The 19,169-nt window shown below is 50.0% G+C and overlaps 1 protein-coding gene across 1 annotated transcript; it reads left to right on the forward strand.

Moving 5' to 3' along the window:
* Positions 1–11,331: 11,331 nt before the first annotated feature.
* On the forward strand, positions 11,332–14,999 carry TMEM121B (transmembrane protein 121B). Its single transcript, XM_055315555.1, has one exon. The coding sequence runs from the start codon at positions 11,332–11,334 to the stop codon at positions 13,099–13,101; it is 1,770 nt and encodes a 589-aa protein (XP_055171530.1). The 3' UTR covers positions 13,102–14,999.
* The last annotated feature ends 4,170 nt before the right edge of the window (positions 15,000–19,169 follow it).

Below are 19,169 nucleotides of genomic sequence, written 5' to 3' on the forward strand. Positions count from 1 at the left end.
GGACTTCTAGTTTGGATTGCATCTCATTCAATTGATTTTTAATTTCTGCCTGATTGGATCTAAATTCTGCAGTCATGAAGTCTCGTGAGTCCTTAATGCTTTTTTCTAGAGCCACCAGTAGCTGTAGAATAGTGCTTCTGAATTGGCTTTCTGACATTAAAGTGTAATCCAGATTTTGTAACTCTGTGGGAGAGAGGGCTGTTTCTGATTCTTTCTTTTGAGGTGAGGTTTTCCTTCTAGTCATTTTGCTCAGTGCAGAGTGGCCAAAAACAAGTTGTGTTGGAACACGGGGGAGTATCACTGGTCCGTCCAGCTGGTCTTCTGGGGGAGGGGCCTGCTGTGCTGATTTTCAGGTGTTAGCACTTGGGGGAGCTGCTCTGCCCCTGCCTGCTGCAGGGCTCAGCGGGGGTTGTTTACCCCGTGAGGCCCCAGGAGGAACAGCCGCAGTTGCTATGGCAACTCTGGAGCCTGGATTCAGCCTCCGCAGGAACTACGGGGCTCGGGGCTCTCGGTTCTCCGTCCGCAGGGCCTGGAGGCTCCGGGGCGGGGCCGCTGATCTGCTCAGCTCGGGGCAGGAGTGTCCTTGCTGTCCTGGGCCCTCCCGGCCTCTGCCTGTCCCGGGGGAGGCCGGATCCTGGGCTGTGTCCCGGCGCCCTGTGCTCCGGGGCCTGCGCTGGTGGATTCGCGCTCCCGCCCCGCAGCCCCCTCCGTGGAGCCGCTCCCGAGCCCCTCCGAGCTGCTCCGGTGGGTCCCGCCGTGCGCGCTGCAGCCCTTAGGGAGCTCGGAGCACTCTCCCGGGGCGCAGGTGTCTGTTAGTGTCCCCGGGAGCCCGAGGGCATCCCCGCCCTCCTGGGTCCTGCTCCAACTCCCTGCGAGCCCCTTTCCGCCCGGGAAGGTTGGTGCAGCTCCTGCTCCTCCGGGACGGGGCTCTCCCGTCCTGGGGACACTCGCCCCGGCCTCAGCCCGGCTCCTCGCGGGGCCCCTCCCCCTCGGAGGCCTTTTGTTTCTTTATTTCTTTTTCCCCGTCTTCCTACCTTGATAGAAGCGCGGACTCTTCTCACTGTAGTGTTCCAGCTGGTCTCTCTTTACATCTCAGGCCGAATTCGTAGATTTTCAGGATGGTTTGAAGGTTATCTAGGTAATTTGGTGGGGACAGGTGACTCGGGGACCCTGGTCTTCCGCCATCTTGCCCCTCCCACTCCCGTCTGATACTTTAATACAGCTTTGCTGCCACCCACCTCCTTTGGGTTGTTATTGTCAAATATATTTCTATGTGTTAAAAGCCCAATAATAGAATTATAATTATATGCAGTGTGTGTGTGTGTGTGTGTGTGTGTGTGTGTGTGTGTGTGTTAACATAATCTCTATGCCCAGCTCGGTGCTTGAACTCACAACTATGAGATCAAGAGTTGCATGTTCTACCAACTGAACCAGCCAAGCACCCCTGCAGTTGTGTTTTTTAAAAGACAATTTTAATAGCAGTTTTAAGTTATCAAAATTGAGAGGATAGTACAGAGATATTCCATATACTCTGTTCCCAGAAATGCATAGCCTCCCTCATTATCAACATCACTTACTGGAGTGGCACATTTTTTAGTTAGCATAGGATGAACCTATATTGATACATCAGAATCACCCAAAGTCCACATTTACCCTAAGGTACAGTCTTGGTGGTATATATCCTGTAGGTTTGGACAAATGTATAATGACATGCATCCATCATTATAGTATCATGCAGAGTATTTTGACTGCCCTAAAAATCCTCCTGTGTTCCACCTATCCCTCTCTCTCTCCTAACACACAGCAACCCCTGATCTTTTTATATTCTCCATATTTTTGCCTTTCCAGAATGTCATATAGTTGGAATCAGGGAGTATTTAGGCTTCTGAGGTTGGCATTTTTAAACTTAGTAATATGTATTGAAGGTTCTTCCATGCCTTTAAAAAATATATTTATTTATTCATGAGAGACACACACACAGAGAGGCAGAGACACAGGCAGAGGGAGAACAGGCTCCATGAAGGGAGCCCGATGCGGGATTTGATCCCAGGACTCCAGAATCACACCCTGGCCCGAAGGCAGGCACTAAATAGCTGAGCCACCCAGGGATCCCGTCATTGCTTTTATTTATTTATTTATATTTATATCTATTATTTATTTATTTATTTATTTATTTATTTATTTATTTATTTATTTATTTATTTATTTATTCTACCATTGCTTTTTAAATGAGTTGGAAGGAAAAAGAAATGTGCAATTATATTACCTTTTATAATTACCTACATGAGAACCTTTACTGCAATTGGTTTATACATAATTTAGAAGAAAGGAGTATAAATACACAATTACATTATTTTTTATAATTACCTACATACTGACCTTTACTGGAACTCTGTTTTTGTTGTGTATGGATTTGAATTATTGTTTTCAGCCTGAAGAGCATCCTTTGGTATAACATTTAAAAATAAGTTAGCTGTGCTAGCAACATTTCTCAGATCTTGTTTGTCTAGGAATGGCTTTATTTCAGCTTCACTTTTGAAAGATAGTTTTGCTGGGTATAAGAATTTTGCTTCACTTAAAAAAAAGATTTATTTATTTATTTGAGAGAGAAAGCACATGCAAATAGGGGGATGGACAGAAGGAGAGAGAGAGAATCCTAAGCAGACCCTCTGTTGAGTATAAAGCCCAATGTGGGGCTTTATCCCATGACCCATGAGATCACAACCTGAGCCAAAAACCAAGAGTTGCTGTTTAGTGGACTGTGCTACCCCATGCCTCTTGTCTTACTTTTTTTTTAAGATTTCATTTATTTATTCATGACACACACACACAGAGGGAGAGAGAGAGAGAGAGAGAGAGAGAGGCAGAGGGAGAAGCAGGCTCCATGCAGGGACCCCCACATGGGACTTGATCCTGGGACTCCAGGATCATGCCTTGAGCCAAAAGCAGAGTTTAACTGCTGAACCATCCAGGCATCCCACTTTTTTTTCCTTTTAATATTTTATTTTTATTTATTTGACAGTGAGAGCACAAGCAAGGGGAGAGGCAGGCAGAAGGAGAAGGAGAAGCAGGCTCCCTGGAGCCTGATGTGGGGCTTGATCCCAGGGCCCTGGGATCATGACGTGAGCTGAAGGCAGATGCTTAACTGACTGAGCCACCCAGGCACCCGTTGTTTTACTTTTTCTTTCAGCACTTTGTATACGTCATCTTATTGCCACTGGCCTTTACTTTTTTTTTTCTTATAGTAGGCTCCATGCCTGATGTGGGGCTTGAACTCAGGACCCTGAGATTAAGAGTTGCATGCTCCACTGACTGAGCCAGCCAGGCAACCCCCCAGCCTTTAATCTTTCTGACGAGAAGTTAATTGTTTATCTTACTGGGATTTCCTTGTTATATGATGTAGTTCTTTTCTTGATGTTTTCAAGATTTCCTTTTTGTCTTTTTATTTTATTTTTATTTATTTATGATAGAGAGAGAGAGAGAGAGAGGCAGAGACACAGGCTGAGGGAGAAGCAGGCTCCAGGCACCGGGAGCCCGACGTGGGATTCAATCCTGGGTCTCCAGGATAGCGCCCTGGGCCAAAGGCAGGCGCTAAACCGCTGCGCCACCCAGGGATCCCTGTCTTTTGATTTTAACATTTTGACTATGATGTGTTTGGATCTCTGCATTTATCCTACTTGGAGTTTGTTGAGCTAATTGGATGTGTGGTTTAATAGTTTGTTTTTTTTTTTTAAATAAATTATTTATTTATTTATTTATTTATTTATTTATTTATTTATTTATGATAGTCACAGAGAGAGAGAGAGAGACAGAGACACAGGCAGAGGGAGAAGCAGGCTCCATGCACCGGGAGCCTGACGTGGGATTCGATCCCGGGTCTCCAGGATCACACCCTGGGCCAAAGGCAGGCGCTAAACCGCTGCGCCACCCAGGAATCCCTGTGGTTTAATAGTTTTAATTAAATTTGGGAAGTTTTCAAGAAATGATCTCTTTGAATATTTTTTTCCTGCTTTTTTATTTCTCTCCTCTCCTTCAGGTACTCTCATTATTGTGTGTTGATATGATTAATGGTATCCCATATCTCTCTGAGATTCTGTTCATTTTTTTCTTCATTCTTTTTTCTCTCTGTTCCTCAGAGTGTTTAATCTCCTTGAATGTATCTTTAAATTTACTGAGTCTTTCTTCTGCCAACTCAAATGTACTGCTGAATCCATCTAATGAATTTTTTCATTTTAGTTATTGAACTTTTCAACTCCAGCGTTTCCATTTGGTATTATTATTATTATTTCTAACTCTTCATATTCTCTACTTGATGAGACATTATCCTCATACTTTCCTATAATTCTGTAAGCATGGTTTCCTTTAGTTCTTTGAACATATTTATAGTAGCTGCTTTACAGTATTTGTCTCCTAAATCCAATGTCTGGCCCCTCAATGGCAGTTTTTGTTGTCTCACTTTCTTTCCCTTTGTATGAGTTATATTTTCCTATTTTCTTTGTATGTTTTATAATGGTTTAAAACTGGAAATTTAAGATAATATAACTTCTGCAAATTGACCATGATCTCTCACTCCTACCTTAAGACTTTTTGTCATTGACATCATGAATATCATGGATGTTTATGGCTGGACAAATTCAGTGAAATCTATTTTCCTTGTAGTGCGAAGCCTCTGACATCTCTTCAGTAGCCTTGGATGTGCACCCAGGATCCCTATCATCCTGGGGTGGCTGCAGTTTTAGCTGGGTTCTCACTGTCTTTTTCCCTGAATGGCCTCTACCGCTATTACACCCAGCTGTTAATCTTCACTAATTGATAGCATATTGTTCTGTTATTTTTGTCAATGCTTCACTTCTGATCCACTAGAGTTGGGCCCCTTTGCAGGGATAATTCTTGAGACCAGTTTTTTTTTAAAGATTTTATTTATTCATGAGAGACACAGAAGGAGAGAGAGGCAGAGACATAGGCAGAGGGAGAAGCAGGCTCCATGCAGGGAGCCCGACGTGGGACTCGATCCCGGGTCTCCAGGATCAGGCCCTGGCCTGAACGTTGTGCTAAACTGCTGAGCCACCTGGGCTGCCCAGGAACAGAATTTCTACACAGGAAGCAGTGGGGAGGGTATTAAAAATCCATTCCTAGGGAGAAACTATTATACTAGACTGGGAAATGGGGAGCTCCTTCATGGCTGTATTCACTGCAAGTAGTTTCTACCACACTCAGCTGGTGGAGAGAAAGGAGCAAATTGTGGCTTAAATGCCATAGACTCTTTTTTTTTTTTAATGCCATAGACTCTTGCTATTCTTACTGAGGTTTAGTATACTTTCTTGAATAAATGTTTTTCCATTTTCTGGATGCCATAGACAATTTTCAGAAATTTTAAATGTTTTTTTTTTTTTTATATATATAGTTTCCACCAGCTATGGTTGTTTCACCGGGGAAAAAATTCACAGAGATCCACACACTGCCATTCTTGGATGTACTTCTCCCTGCCTTATTCTTTTCTTTTGATATACCATTCTTTTTTTTTTTAAGAATTTATTTATTTGGGAGAGAGAGAGAACAAGCAGGGGGATAGGGAAAGGGAGAGGGAGAAGTAGATTCCTCGCTGAACAGGGTGGGGCTCAATCCCAGGCTCCTGGGATCATGACCTGAGCCAAAGGCAGTTGCTTAACTGACTGTGCCACCCAGGTGCCCCTATACTATTCTATTTATTTTTTTTATAGCATTATACTCTTTTTTAATGTTTTTAATCATTGTAAACCTATTGGTGGTATGGCTTTCATCATTTGAAGTTCTTGGTGGGGGGAGAGGGTCAAATCTTGCTGTATGTTTCATCTGCTGGCTTTCATTCATGTTGGGGTATTTCCTTATGTGTTTTGTAATTTGGGATTATGAGCTCACTTTTACTCGTGTTTTATCTATGGGACTTCTTTAGGCCTGGGTTGAAGGTATGGTGCCTTAGAACTATTTACTATATAGTTGCTGTATATTTGCTAATATATTTACTATATTTGCTTTTGGTAGGCATCCATAGTTATTACTCACCTACAGCCAATATTTATGTTAATTTTTCAGCATGAGATCATTCAAATTTCAAATCTTTTTTTTTTTAAGATTTTATTTATTTATTCATGAGAGACACAGAAAGAGAGAGAGGCAGAGACACAGGCCGAGGGAGAAGCAGGCTCCATGCAGGGAACCCAATGCGGGGCTCGATCCCAGGTCTTTAGGATCACACCCCGGGCCGAAGGCAGCGCCAAACTGCTGAGCCACCCAGGCTGCCCTCAAATTTCAAATCTATATGTGGTATAGGACCATGGTAATGAATTCCCAGGAGAAGTCTTTATTTCACTTCCAACTTAGGCCTATGTTCATTCATTTACTTGTAGTCTCCCTGTTTGGATGGTAGATTTGTTTTTCTAATCCATCCCTTCATTGAGGTTTCTGGTTTTATGTAGGAAGGTCAGCTCTGCCTTCTTGCCTCATTTGGGTTGAATGCCAGATTCCTTGTCTCTGTTTGGCTATTAAATCCAGGTCTCCATCTGTGTGGTCCAATAGAACTTGCCACAGTGATTGAATTGTTTTATATCTGCTGTCCCATATGATAGCCACTATCCACACAAGGGCTTTGAGTACATGAAAAGTTGCTAGTGAGACTGAGGAGCTGAATTTTAAGTTACAATTTATTTCAATTAATATTAACTTAAATAAATTTAAATTATATTGCTGTTTATGGCTTATTTTGATCATATTAGACAACATTCCTTATTGAGGTAAAATGCATATGCGAAGGCATGCACAGCATCATTTACTTCACTTACCATTGTGGTTTTCAGTTTCCTCTTTATTTATGGCCCCAAGAATTTATCTTACTCTCTCTACTGGGCATTTAAAAGGACATTCAATTTTATCTTGTGGGTTTTTTTTTTTTTTTTGTGGGCTGGAGAGGTTTTATATTATTTAGTTTACAGTATTGCCAGAAGTGGAACATAGTCTGTTTTCATTTTCTCTTCCCTCTAATCCATCATCTTTACTGGAAAGCAACTTTTCCAAGATGCAAATCTGTTGTTGTTACATATCTGCTTTCAAGAGTTCCCTGTTCTCTCAGAATACAGCCTGAGTTCAGTGTGGCATATGAGGTCCTCTGTAACCTGACCCCTGCCTGTTTCCTCAGCCTTACCTTTCATTGCATCTTTGTGTTCTTCATATTCAGGCAGTGTCAAAGCCTTGTACTTCCTTAAAAGTGTCCACTATTTCATACCTTAGGTACTCTGCTCATCTTGCTCCTTCTACCTGGAATATTCTCCTAACCCCATCCCACCTCCTATCTGCTAACCAGCATCTGCTCATTTTTACAACAGCTCTCACATCTCCACCTCTCTGAAGGCTTTACTGACTCCTGTTTTGTACCTCTTCTGGACCCTGTATAGCATTCGGTCACTTCGTTGCGGCCCCTCCCAGGGTGGACTCCTAGAAGAAGACTTGCTTTGTTTTAGTCTCTGGAACCCCAACACCTAGCCCAGGGACTGATGCATGGAGGTGCTGATGTCGGGACTTTTTTATCCAAGAGGGTAGTGGCATCTCTGTGAGACATCCATGGGGCAGTTCAAGCCACATTCTTGCTCCAGATTAGAGGAGCTCTGAAGTGGGGAAGGGGTAATGTCTTCTTCAGAGAGCTCTAAAAGTAGTTTGAGGCCTCAAGTTCCTAATAAGCCCAAGCTTCACAGACCCATCCTACTTCAGTTCCAGTTTTCTGCTAGCTTTCCTTTCATTTTTTGAGAGTCAGTATTGTGACTGTGTAGTTGAGAACCAGAGGGCCCTGCTTGTGTCTTTTCACCAACCACCTGTGAGGCTCCCCACATCCCTCTAACAGTTCTCTTTGGACCTTTTCTTTACTCTTGCTGTGAAGGTGAGAGGGCCCAGTCAGAGTGGGCAGATCAGGAAAGAGTAGGGCCTTGGGTCAATATGTGGATGGGCTGGCCCTGCCTCACTGAGCTGAGCTGGCTCAGTGCTGAGCCGGCTAGGAATATCTTTCCCTTACTCCTAGTCTGTCCACTGCTGTTCCAGGGAGGCAGGGAGCCCTTGGCCTTTCTGTTCCAGGAGAATAAGAATATTAAGTCTCCAAATGAAACTTGCTCAGTGTCCAGTGTTTAGCAGGTTCTTAAGGAAATATATATTGGATTGAAACCTGATTAGTTTGTCTCAGTCTCCCAGGCTGTTTATGAGCTGTTGCTATCCTGAGAGCACTGGGCTGAGAGAAGTCTAGATCTAACACTAACTCTGCCCTTAACTAGCTTGGTGACTTGGAGTAAGTTGCTTAACCTCTCTGCCTCCCGGTTTCCAGGTTGTTATGTGTAAGGTATCTAGCACAGACCCCCAGTGCTTATGAGGTGCTTGGCGACTGTGTCTTCCCTTTTCTACATCCTTGTGGGATGTGTGCTCTCAGTTTATGTATGAGAAAGTCTTCCTTCCTCTTCTTGTCATGTCTTTGTCAAGCCCTTTCCAGGCTGAAGCAAAGGCTGTGTGTGTGTGTGTATACACAGAAGATGAGAAAAAACCTAGTGCCAAGAGGAGATCCCTCCAATACCCAGGCCACCAAATTGTTCTTTTGTGTCCTCTGATTTTTCATTCTTATTATGGGGTCATTTATCCAGGGTCTCTGCTCTGAAAAAACTGGGCTCTTACAGAAAGTTAATCTAACTTATTTATAGTACATTCCCCAGAAATACAAAAGATAACTTCAAAGGCTGTTATAATTCACGTTCTGGGGGAGAAACCTGTCCTGGCACACCTGTGAGGGGAGGGGCTGGGCCTGCCAGATAAGAGCAGGAGGCGAGTACCTCTGAGTGGTGAGTGGGTCAGAGGAGCTCGCAGGTGTGGGGCATGGGGACAGATCTGTTAGTATTCTCTCAGGAACCCAGTTCTTTGCCTTCATCAGCTGCTTCTGCTCCTTCAAGTGCTTCATTAACTTGAGCAGAAGTCTTGGGTCAGCTTTCAAGTTAGTTGTTGGCTGGTGTTTTCCCTGGAGGAGAGCTGGGAGACTGGCTATAATCACTTCCATTAGCAGTTGGCAGCTCCCCAATCTGCTTTTTAACCTGGACTGTCTCAGCCCTGACATCTGCTGTTACCTGCTGTGGTGCTCACACATGAGTGCAGGCTGCATCCGCTGTTTGTTCCCCACCTTACCCCACGTGGGTGGGCCTTGGCACCAGCTGCCATGGCAGAATCTCTCACACTGTGCAGTCTGTGAAGACCCGCTCCAAGTACCACTGTCCTAATGAGAGCAGCTTTGCTCCCTGGCACTTACTGGAGTGCAAAGCTGTTGGGGACAGACCTCTGAGTGTGGCCTCAGGAAGGAATGCAGCCCAGAAAACCATCATTAGTGCCTTGAGTAAATGTGTCCTAGGAGGCTAAGACAAGAGCTAAGTGGGATGATGATAATACCAGCTGCCTGTAGCTGAGTACATACTCTGTGCCAGACACTAGGCTAAACACTTTGAACTCATGACCTCTCTTAATATAACAGCCTGTTAAGGTAGATATTGGTCCCTTTTTGCAGTTGGATAATGTGAGGCTCAGGGAGGGGAAATAACCCCTAGTTCAAAATCACACGAACTAACTGGCAGAGCCGAGACCACCGTCTCCAGAGCTCATGTTCTTGCCACCAAATATCTCTGGCATGACTGGACATAGAACTTTTTAAAGGTTGTGTATGCCAGAGGCAGGTGGAAATTGTGCACGTTGGTGGTTCTAAGGCCTATATTTACCACGAATTAGTTGTAGAGACTGACCTGCAAGAGACTGGAGAAACTGACTCTTATTCACCAAGCTGATTGAGGGGCCAGGCACAGGGCAAGCAGCCACCATGGTGCCAGTGGGTCCTCCTCCCTGGCACTGCGTGGTGTCACCTAGGAAGGTGAGCCCTGGTGGCACAAGTTTGAACAGCACTGAAATCAAGGCAAGGAACTTGCAGCCTGAGTATATGGAGAAGGAGGGAGGAGGAGGAAGGGGCAGACAGGCTTCCTGCCTTGCTTTGATGTGTCTGGGATGTTTGCATTATATGTTAGCCTCAGATATTTTTTATGTTTGAGCCCCAAATGCTCTTGTCATTGTTTCCTCCCCTAAACTTCTAAAGCCATAACTCTACTTGCTGCCTTCCTGAGTTATTGATGGGTATCCAGCCCCAGTCATGGAATAAATCTGAGGGTGTGAGTCAGAAGGAGCTCTGAGTTTGTCGGTGCAGAGCCTGTCCACAGTGGCAGGTTGTAACATTCACCAGCACCCTCTTGGAGCCTTGGTTTTATCAAGGTACTTGAGCACTAAATGTCCCTTCATTTTCCTCTCTCCTAGATACATCTTTATTATTCCTAATTCCCACTTCAAAGACCTCTGAGAATACGAGAGAACCCACTTGGCTGGGGCCGAATGAATAATTCTTTTACCTGTGCTCTCTCCTCAAGTAGTTATATTCAAAGAACTGCTCGGTTCACTGGAAACTGGGACCTCCCTAGGGCGTCTACCGCTGAACCCCCCTCGCAGGGCACACGGGTAGATTGAAATTCATGTCTGGGCTGCTGTTCCGGGGCTTTTGAATCAGTGTGGCCCCATCCCTCCATTGGTTTGTAAGTGCCTGAGGGAGAGGCGGGCTGCCCCAGGGGAAAGGGCACTGGGCAGGGTGCCTGCAGGGTGCCTGCAGAACAAGTTGTGCTGACCAGGGGCAGAGGCCTGAACCTGTCGTCGTGCCTGCGGCTCAGAGGCACGATCTGAGGCCATCGGGTTGCTAAGGCTTCAGCGGTTCAGCCGCGGGAGCGCTGAGCCACCTCCCTGGGCATCCTCTGCTCGGTGAGGTCCTCCCGGCGCCAACCCGCCCACCTCCCGCCTCTCGGCTCCTCCCAGCCCGTCTCGCCTCCTCGAGGCCCCCCTCGGGCTCCCACCCCTACGCTCAGGCCTCAGCTGCCCTTTCCCCCTTTTGTTCCTGCTGATCCAGGGAGAGCCAGGCTTTCTCCTCCTCTGGTCTCTGCTCCTCCTCCCCCCCGAATCCAGTCCTGGTTTCCCCGCCGCCAGCCTCCCTTTCCTCCCCGCCCCCGCCCCCGCCCCCGCCGCGCCCGCTGTCACCGCGGTGGGTTCGGCCGCGCGCCTACCCGCCGCCAGCCACGGGGCTCGGCTCGCCCAGTCCCGCGGCTCCAGTCCGGGTCTCGCTGCTGCCCACCCCGGTACGAGCCCCAGCCGCCGGGGCGGAGGCAGCGCTGGCCCCGGCTCCCCTCGGCCGCCTCGCCAGCCCGGGGTCGGCGGGGAGGGAGCAGCCGGGCCGCCCCCCGAGCCCCTCCGAGGACAATGCACGCGGCGCTCGGCAACCCGCGCTCGGTCTCGTCCTCGTCCGGCCCGTGCCCCCCGCCCCCCGCCGCGGCCCGGCTGCAGCCCCTCTTCCTCCGGGGGGGCGCCTCCCGCGGCCGGAGAGGCTCGGGCGACAGCAGCACCAGCACCAGCACCAGCCGCGGGGGAGGCGGCGGCAGGCGCGGCGGGGGCGGCGGCGGCTCCCCCGGCAGCAGCACCGGCGCGGAGAGAGAGGACGACGACGACAGCATCAGCATCAGCAAGCCGCTCGTGCCCGCCGCCGCCGCGCTCCCGGGACCCCCGGCCCAGGGGGCCGCCCCGGCCGCCGACCCCGCACCCGCCGCCTTCTCCTCCGCCGCCGCTTCCTCCTCCGCCTCCACGCCCACCTCCTCCTGCAGCATGACCGCGGCGGACTTCGGCGGCGGCGCCGCGGCGGGGGCCGTCGGGGGTCCTGGGGGTCCCGGGGGCCGCGCGGCCGGGGGCGGGGGCGGGGGCGGGGGCGGCCCCGGGGCGGGCGGCGGCGCGTCCTGCTGCTCGTGTTGCTGCTGCTGCTGCTGCGGCCGCCCGGGCCGCTCGGGCCGCAGGGGTGGGCGCCGAGGCTGCGCCCCCCGCCCCGGGTGCCGCTGGGGCTACCAGGCGCTGTCCGTGGTGCTGCTGCTGGCCCAGGGCGGCCTGCTGGACCTGTACCTCATCGCCGTCACCGACCTGTACTGGTGCTCCTGGATCGCCACGGACCTGGTGGTGGTGGCGGGCTGGGCCATCTTCTTCGCCAAGAACAGCCGGGGCCGTCGGGGCGGCGCGGCGGGCGGCGCGCACACCCACTACCAGCACCACCACCACGCGGCGCCGCCCCTGCACCTGCCCGCCGCCGCCGCCGGGGCGCCAGCCGGGGCCAAGGCGCGCGGCGGCCGCGGGGGCGCAGGCGGCCCGGGGGGCGGCCCGGGGGCTGCCGGGGCGGCGGGCGAGTTCGCCTTCGCCTACCTGGCCTGGCTCATCTACTCCATCGCCTTCACGCCCAAGGTGGTGCTGATCCTGGGCACGTCCATCCTGGACCTCATCGAGCTGCGCGCGCCCCTGGGCACCACCGGCTTCCGACTCACCATGGCGCTGTCGGTGCCTCTGCTCTACAGCCTGGTGCGGGCCATCAGCGAGGCGGGCGCCCCCCCCGGCTCCGCGGGACCCCTGCTCCTGCAGCCGCAGCAGCACCGAGCCGCCGGCTGCTTCCTGGGCACGTGCCTGGACCTGCTCGACAGCTTCACGCTGGTGGAGCTGACGCTGGAAGGCCGCGTGCTGCTGCCTGCGCACCTGCGCTACCTGCTCATCGCCGTCTACTTCCTCACCCTCGCCTCGCCGGTGCTCTGGCTCTACGAGCTCAACGCCGCGGCGGCCGCGCCGTCCTGGGGCCCGGCTCCGGGGCCGGGCAGCTGTGGCCGCCTGCTGCGCCTGCTGGGCGGCTGCCTGGTGGACGTGCCGCTGCTGGCGCTGCGCTGCCTCCTGGTGGTGAGCTACCAGCAGCCGCTCTCCGTCTTCATGCTCAAGAACCTCTTTTTCCTCGCCTGCCGAGGCCTGGAAGCCCTCGAGGGCTGTTGGGACCCGGGGAGTCGGGCGTCCCCCAGCCGGGGAAGAGGGGGCTACGGAGCTCCGCCCTCTGCCCCGCCGCCGCCGCCACTGCCCGCGCAAGGAGGCTCCCAGCTAGGCCACTGCATCTCGGAGAACGAGGGGGGCGCCCACGGCTATGTCAATACCCTGGCTGTGACGTCCCAGAATTGAGGAGGCCTGAGGGACAGGGGCTTGCTTTGCGCCTTGTCCTTTGACCGTCTCTCACCCGGATTCCATCAGGCTCTATTTGGAAGACGGAACCGTTGGTTGGGCTAAGGGCTGCTGTGTCCTGCAGCCTTCTGGTCAACAGCTTGGAGGGAGATGAGCAGCTAATGGTGACGGAGGAAGAGCCACTTACTGCTCTGTTCTCCCTTCTCCTGCCCTACCCTCATCCAGCCTCAGGGGTCCGGGTACTTCTGCTTCTTGCTTTTCCCACCGCCATCCTAAGTCTTGTACATTGTGGGGGAAAACGGAGGACACGGGGTGCCCAGACAGGGGTGCTGGGCCTTAAGCCTTTCCCCTCGCTTGGAAGTGCCAGCTTCTTATAGGCTGTGGCCTTGTGCTCGTTGTCCCACGCCTTGAAACTGATCCAGAATCCACTGTTCCCCTGGTGGGTCTCTTTGGATTTTTTTTTTTCCCAGATGGTAGGTGCAAAGTCTGTCTGTGTGTGTAGTATAGTTTTCTTGTGTCCACACTGTGGCCCCTTGCAATCAGTAGGAGATCTGGGGAGGCCCTGTCCTTCCCGCCACACACAGGACCGCCCTCTTCATTTCTACCTGAATTTGTGGCCATGAATTCCCAGAAAGAGCTGGGCTCCTGCGAGCTGCCCAGTTGCTCCCCTCCAAGGGAGAAGCTCACCCAGGATCTTCCTCAATTCCACTCCTCTCTTCTCAGCTTGGAGGCAGAGAGGGTCCATACACTAATGACCAAACTGCACCCTTTCTTGGGTGAGTGAGCATTTCTACCTCCGTGCTTTCAACTTTTGTTGCATCGTGCACTGATGCTGCTTGCAAAAAACAAAGGCAAAATACTCAGAAGTTACATTCAACATGGCCACTGGATCCAGCTGGGGTTTGGTGCCAGTCTTATTACAGGGTCTGTGGAGTATCAGCCATTGGCTTGCCCTCCCGCTCTCGCTTCCTCTGCACCCCGAACTCTTACTCCTCCCAAGGTTTGTTGCTGACTGGGTCAGATCTTGGCTCAGAATGACAGCTTTGGTGGGGTTCCTGGATAGATGTGATGTTGGGGTTCCCATTGCTCAAGGGAATCCATTCCCCATCTGTCCTTCCTCTAGGAAGCCTGGTATAGATCAGAAAGGGTGATGATGACCTTTGTCCTCTACTCTGGTTAAGGGAATTTCTAAGGAGAAGGCAGGCTGCATGGAGAGGCTGGGCAAATCCTCCCCCTGCCCTGCCTTCCTCCCTAGTATTCTTGAGATGAATGACAAGGGACACCTAGGGGTTGCCCGCTTATAGTCTCCATGTAGGACATCACTCTTAGAATCTTTGAGGATGGGTAAGTATTTTTAGGAGAGGTAAGAGTGCTGGAGGACAGTTGGCAGCAAGGCCAGGAAATACTCACTTTCTTCCACCCCAACTAGGATGGGGTGGGGGACAAAACTGTAAGAATTTTTGTTTCCTGTCCCCCCTCCTTATACTTCGTGTGGTGTAATGAACCCTGGACAAAGGACCAGAAGTCATGGGTTGTAGTTTTGACTGTCACTCACTAGCTTTGAGTGATACATCACTTTTGCTTTCTGGGCCCCAGTTTTTCACTTGGGGCCCTTCTCTCTCAACTTCCTGGGGGTTTGTTGACAAAAGACATCCATATAGACAAGACACAGAGGGGTTGGTATCTTGATCAGAGTTCTGAGCCTCCCCTACTGTCACAGTGGGGAACAACAGAGGAAAAATGTTTACTCTCAGTGGATTGTCTGTGCTTTCAGCCCCTCACCCTACCAGGTCCAATATTAGGGGGTTTGATTTTGCAACTAGTCTTTTTTTTTCTGCCTCCTCCTCCCCATATCCTTTCCCTTTGAATTCTCTGTGCTCAAAGTTCTCCACCCAGACCCTGGGTGCCGCCCCCCCCCCCCCCCCCCCCGCCACCGACCCCATAGCTGCTCCCTGGATCTCCATCCCCTTTCTCCAACTTTGCTCTGTTTCTCTGCTACCTAATCTCAGTGGCTATGAAAGGACAATGTGTCCAAGCCATAGCCAGCTGCTCACTGGACCCTGCCCTACCCCCTTTCTCCTGTTTGGATGGTGGTCTCCTCTGCCCAGCGACTGACTGTAAAATCTGAGTGCTGTTGAGTTTTTTGGTGGGAGGCTGTGATAGGTTCCGATGAGCTACCACTTGCCCAGGTACATCGAGACACAGATGGCATCCGGGCCAGCCCTGCCTTCCGGCCACACTCACCCCTGGACACTGTCCTTCAAACATCTGGTGCAAGTACTTTGTGCTCAGGGGTCAATCCCTTCCGTTTTTTTTTTTTTCCTTGAGTGCTTTTGCTTTCTTTCCTTGCCCTACTCACAAAGAGATCTGACCCCTCAAGTTTCATTTTTCTTGCTTTCTAGGGGCTTCTGTAGTGGGGGGGGTCAAACAGGAGATGTTTTCCCTGAGGGTCTCATAAACAAGAGGTGCGCTGTCTCCTGAGGCATATGCCTGCAGTATAGTTCATAGAAAAGTAGCCCGCGTTCAGAATTCAGTCTGCCTGCCTCCAAGGTTTACGAAAGTAAGGTGCGCCCTTGATCTGAGCCTCTGACTCGTTATGGATTGTAAAAAGGGGTTGAACTGGACCCTGTCTCAAGGCTGTTCTGATAGAACTTGGCTTGGTTCTGAGACCATGTATTTTTGGGGAAGAGAGCTGGCTGGAAGTTAGAGTCTGGAAGAAGGGAGGTGGCACCTCACTAGCATTGACACATTCCCCCCCCCCCCTTTTTCTTTTTAAAAATAAAACCAGCCTTTGTTCTGAAAATAAAAAACTTGAGACTTGTGACAAGCTTCCTGTGTGGTTTGTTTTAAGATCTTTCCCATCCTGGTTTCCTTACTAAATTCTTAAATGTCACTGTGACATTTGTCATCATTTTATAGGCTTGTGTTAACATTGTGAGTACACTTGGCCATTTCCTTTTAGGTGGTTGGCACTCTTCGGGGAGGCCTTGACCTGGGGGGTGTCTAGCCAGGCTTCCTATCGGCAGGGCTAACTCACGTGGGCTCTCGGCCTGGGAAACATTTCCCCAGTCACTGGGGGCTTTCACTCCCATTTCTAAGAAAAACTTACCAAAGGAAAGACTGAGCAATTTGTTTTCAAATACTTTGCCCTCCTGTGTTACTCTTTTCCCAGCCAGAAGCATGAATTATGTATGAATGAGAAGAACAAGGCTTTTCTTTTTAACATCAACAACAACAATAACAACAACAAAACAATACAAAGGAGAATGTGAAGTCTAAGAACATTGAGTCTGCACAAAAAAGTGTGTGTGTGTATGTTTTCCTTTAGTACAGAGACAGCCAATACTATTCAAAGGACTCGGTGCTGTTGCCCTGTGATGCTTGTGGCCATTCCAAAGACCAACAGAGGTTGGACCCAGAGGGAGAAAGAGGCAAAATCAAAGCCTTGGAACAACCAGGTCCTGTGCTTGGTCTGCCTCCTACCAGCTGCAACTGCAGGCGCTTACCTCACCTCCTCGGATGTTTTCAAACGGGAGCACTGTTACCCCATGAGGCTGTGGTCATAATGAAATGAGGTGGCATATGCAAAAACAGTCCTTTTCCTCAGACAGCTATAATCATAATGGTGGACTAAATTCACATGTAAAAGAATGACAGAGAAACATAGGAGCATGTCTTCCTTCCTTTCTAAATCCAGATGTAAAATAAGATGATGAATGTGACTAAGCATGTTATAAATATTCACGTTTCTCATAGTTAAGCAAGCTAGGTCCCACCCCTGTGTCAGTGGGACAGTATGTGAAAGCACTTTGTGAAAGATGAAGAAATGGCATATGAACAGGCAGTGTGTTCTGAGTGGGTAGGGCTGAGGCCACATGTAGGCCTTGCCCAGCAGTTGAGTCGGACTCTGTGGTTCTGGCCCTCCAGAGGAGCCTGGGGCTGCGTCCTGTGCTTGCCTGCAGCAGGCTCTTGATGCATGGCAGCTCATTTCCATCTTCACAGCCATCTCCAAGAGAACTTTAGCTCCATTTTCCTGAGGTCCAGAAAATAGAGTAGCTTGCCGAATACCACATGAAAGTTGGGAAGGGAATCCAGATTTGAGCTCAGGCCTGTCTGTCTCCAAAATCTGCACGACCCCAGGCAGCCTTCAGACTCTGCTGTTGAGTTCAACTTTCCTTATTAAAGCTGAACGGTCTGGCTAAAAAGCAGGGGCTGGTTTTCCTATTCTGTGTGAGTCCCAAGGAAGCAGCATTGAGCAAAAGTCAACCAGCAGGACACCCATGTCAGGGCGCAGGCAAAAGTCAGGGGCCAATCTACTCTCGCTCCTCTCAGGTCACTGTTGTATTTTCTTCCTGTCTAATTGAAATGGAAGGATCCAGTAAACTAATATTCTTGGGAGCCGCTCCTCCTAGGAAGGGAATCTAGGACCTGGGGTCTGGGGAGGCATGTTAGACAAGACCTCTTGGTATCTGTCAAATATGAGAGTGGGGATTCCATATTCCTCTAACAGACAAGGCTGGCTCGACAGGGCACAGCACCTGCCTCAACCAACCCAAATGGACAGCGTGTCAGTGTGCACCCAGCGCCAAGATCTGGGAGAGGTGTCAGGGCAAGGAGGGCTGGGGAGAGACCCAAAGCAAGCTGATGGACCTTGCAGCCATTTAGGAGTGATGTGAGGCACCCCATCTTCACAGCCTGTACCCATGGGCTGGGGGAAGTCGCTGTATTTTATATTCTCCCACAATATAGAATATTGGATCATACATTGCTTTTGTAATCTGAAAAAGCAAACACTAGAGCAAGAAAGCCCTAACAACAGGAAGAAGCCTAGATAAACAGTGCCCCACTTTCCTAAACTGCTCCGACCCAGAACCAGGTCAGAGTGCTCTGTGCTAAGGGGCACTAAGACCTAAGGGAGCATCTGGGCTCCTCACGAGGGCAACACCTGGACAGGGCGAGGGCCTCCATGTACTGAGTGCTCCCACGCGTGGGACCTGAGACCTCAGGATGATTACCTGATCACATGAGTTGCAAGCAGCGGAGCCAGGGCTCCAGCCTTGGGTAACTGTTGCCAGCCTCTTTTTAAAGAACCTCTCTCTTCCTCCACCTGACTGGAGACACCCAAGGCCAGGGCTGGAATACCAGTTCTGCTTTTTATTCTAAGCTCAAGCATACTTGGGCCCTCCCTTTCTTGCATAGCCTGGGGCAGCCAGTGTCCCATGGCCCTTAACTGGTAGGTCTTTCCTGGAAGCTCAGGAGCAGAAGTGGGCCTGGCACTCCCCTTATTTATTTGGGAAGGGAGGGCATCAAGTGCAGAGTCTAGAGGCCATTGGATTAAAGCCTCCCACTGCATTGTAAGTACATCTTCCTCTCCTTTGTGCCATATTTAATATTCAAGGACAAGCAGAAACCAACTAAAATCCATCACACCCTGGCATTCAGAGATTCCAGCTCAAACTGCTGAATGAATTTTGAAGTGACTGACCAACTCCCTTAAAGACGAACACCTCTGAGTTTCTTCCTAAGCAGTAAAGAAAAACTGGTGTAGAAGCAAAATTGGAAAGCATGTCTGTATCACCATCTAATCATTCCCCAACCCTCCTCCACTGGCTTTTTTTTTTTTTTTTTACTAGGATCAAGACAGCATGCAGGGAATCCTGCAAATCCACTCAGGACTGGAGCTGGCCAGGTGGCAGTGTGCAGGCACGTGCTGGACACCAGCCACAGGTACAGGACATTTTGGTCACGTTGACCATGGGTTCTTCCACCTATTTGAGCTGCTTCTGCTGTATTGTTTAAGAGAGGGGTTTGACATGAGAGACTCCTGACTCTGGGAAACAAAGGTTGCTAGAGGGGAGCTGGCTGGGGGCATGGGGTAACTGGGTGACGAGCACTAAGGAGGGCACTTGATGGGATGAGCCCTGAGTGTTATACTATATGCTGCCAAATTGAATTTAAATAAAAAATTTAAGAGGAGAGGGGCTTGAGTGGTAGGAAAGTCACAGCTTGGAGGACATCTGTTTTTGGAATGGCATTTCTGGATGAAGCAGGATTTTATTAGCCACGTT

Source organism: Nyctereutes procyonoides, unplaced genomic scaffold (genome assembly GCF_905146905.1).
Source record: "Nyctereutes procyonoides isolate TBG_1078 unplaced genomic scaffold, NYPRO_anot_genome, whole genome shotgun sequence".
Classification (NCBI taxonomy): Eukaryota; Metazoa; Chordata; class Mammalia; order Carnivora; family Canidae; genus Nyctereutes; species Nyctereutes procyonoides.